At 38.4% G+C, this 2,512-nt stretch overlaps 1 protein-coding gene across 1 annotated transcript; it reads left to right on the top strand.

Annotated features, from left to right (window-relative positions):
• The first annotated feature begins 408 nt into the window (after positions 1-408).
• Positions 409-1,359, top strand: LOC106001434 (olfactory receptor 5D18-like). The gene has a single exon (XM_013036526.1). It carries the CDS (start codon positions 409-411, stop codon positions 1,357-1,359), a length of 951 nt encoding a protein of 316 aa, XP_012891980.1.
• Positions 1,360-2,512: the final 1,153 nt, after the last annotated feature.

Here is a 2,512-nt window from a genome sequence, read left to right on the forward strand (position 1 = left end):
GGTGACTATAGACAAGGGTTAAGTTTGTGCCGTTTCTCAGATGATTTAATGTTTATTAAGCTTTTACATCTATTTCTAGAATTATTTATTCAGGCTCACTAATTTGAATATTTCAAGTATTAGGTTCCTTCCAAATAGTTTGCTTAAAATGTTATTGATACTACTATGACTTTATTTCAGATACGGGAATGACAGCGATGAACAATGAAGCTAATTGCCCACAAACAGAAGCTATGAAGTGATCCACTAAGAATGAAGTGAGGCACAAGAATCACACACTCCAGTTGACCCTGATTTGTCTTCATTGGTATCTATTGAGATTCTGCTGAGCTATTGCTTTGCCCCCTTGCAGACCCCACTGCTCAGTTTTCTTTTCTTTCTGCTTATTACTTTGTTGCATGGAGGATCATGGTCTATGATCTGGTAAACCAGAGTTTCGTGACCACATTCACCTTGATCGGCTTCTCTGAATACCCACACCTATGGGCACCCCTCTTCTTTATATTTTTAACCATCTACATGGTCACAGTGGTGGGGAATCTGGGGATCATTGTGGTCATCAGAATCAACCCCAAGCTTCAGACGCCCATGTACTTTTTCCTCACCCACCTTGCATTTTTGGATATGTGTTATTCCAGTGTGTTTACACCCAAACTCTTGGAGATCTTAGTTGTGGAAAACAGGATTATCACCTTAGAAGGATGTATGATACAGTATTTCTTTAGATGCACATTCGTGATTACAGAAATGTTTATGCTGGCAGTGATGGCCTACGACAGGTTCGTGGCCGTCTGTAACCCTCTGCTCTACACAGTTACCATGTCCCGCCAGCTCTGTGCTCTCCTCATAGCTGGGACTTATCTGTACGGTGGCCTCTGCTCCGTCATCCTCACCTACTCTCTTTGGCAACTGTCTTACTGTGGACCTGGCATCATCAATCACTTTGGCTGTGAGTACTCTGCAGTCCTCTCTGCATCGTGTTCTGATCCTTCCTTCAGCCAGATTGTATGCTTATTCATCTCCATATTTAGTGAGTCCTGCAGCCTCCTGATCACCCTGGCCTCCTATGTGGTCATAGTGGTCACCATCATGAGGATGCCCTCCAAGGGAGGGCTGAGAAAAGCCTTCTCCACCTGTGCCTCCCACCTGACTGCCATCAGCATCTTCCATGGGGTCATTCTCTTGCTCTACTGTGTGCCCAGCTCCACGAGGTCAATGCTCCTGGTGAAAGTGGCCACTGCCCTATACACAGTTCTTGTCCCCATGCTGAACCCCCTCATCTACAGCCTGAGGAACAAGGATGTGAAGGAGACAGTCAGGAGGTTTCTCCACTCCAAACTGCATCCCCAATTGATATAATTCAAATAATTGTTCATAGAAGTCTGAAGTATGCATGTTTTATATATATATATATATGTATGTATGTATTTTTGTATATATATGTATATATGTGTGTATATGTATGTGTATGTATATGTAGAGGTAAAGATAGATAAATAGATAGATAAAATAGATAGATAGATAAAATGATAGATCACATTTGGGACTTTAGTGAATGATACTTTAGGGTTTTTTGTTTGTTTGTTTGTATTTGTCAGTTGTGGGGCCTGATCCCTGGGCCTGGGTGCTGTCCCTGAGCTCTTCAGCCAGCATTGGTATACATTTTTAGACTATGTCTCTTTCAGAGTTTCAGTTAAAACACAAAATTATTCTTCGCTTAATGCATCTCTCAATTTCCTATTAAAGATATGAGTTGTAATATATGAGGAAAATATATGAATCAATCTTAAATATAAGTCAAGACAATAGATATTTGGTACTTCCCTATCTACAAACAAAAGCAGAATAAATATCCTAAACAAAAAGCCAGGATACAATCTATTATTAATTTTGAACTTCTCATATTTCAGCAATGTACTAGTGAGAAGCAGATCATACTTTTCAAATATAGGATAAACATGTTCAAATTTCTCTCGTGACCGTGTTATTAACCAATTATAATCTTAATTAGGAAGGAGAGATTTTCAAATTTTCTTGTTAGTAGCTCATGGTAAACACCTTGTGAAAGTTCTCTGGGACTTTTATTCCCGAAAGTCATGCAATGAAAATTTAATATACGATTCCTAAATTATGTCTCTCAGTTTGACTCAGATGAAGAAAGTGTTTATACTGAACATGACTGCTTTTAATTATAAAAATATAGAATTGTCCTTCATGGCCTATGTTAAATGAAATTCTCAAGGCTTAATTACAAGCTTTTATAGCTACAAGTTTTGAGAAATAACATAATAATTAATTGAATTGTTCCACAACCACTGAAAATTAAACCTGTCTTTTTGCTGGTGAATAATTCTATAATTCTGATGCAGAAGACTCTGATTCAAATATCGAATATTTTTTTGCGAACAACACCTCTGTGAATCTACTAGCTGTGGTAGCAGTGTCTTTCAGCTAAGAATAAAAACACAAGGTACTAAAACCTCTTCCCTACATTGTTAAGAAGTTTGCCTTG

The sequence above is a fragment of the Dipodomys ordii genome, unplaced genomic scaffold (assembly GCF_000151885.1).
Source record: "Dipodomys ordii isolate 6190 unplaced genomic scaffold, Dord_2.0 Scaffold298, whole genome shotgun sequence".
Lineage (NCBI taxonomy): Eukaryota > Metazoa > Chordata > Mammalia > Rodentia > Heteromyidae > Dipodomys > Dipodomys ordii.

Bases quoted from the DNA above. Each gene is read 5' to 3' on its own strand.
- LOC106001434 (XM_013036526.1), top strand. From the start codon at position 409: ATGGTCTATGATCTGGTAAACCAGAGTTTCGTGACCACATTCACCTTG.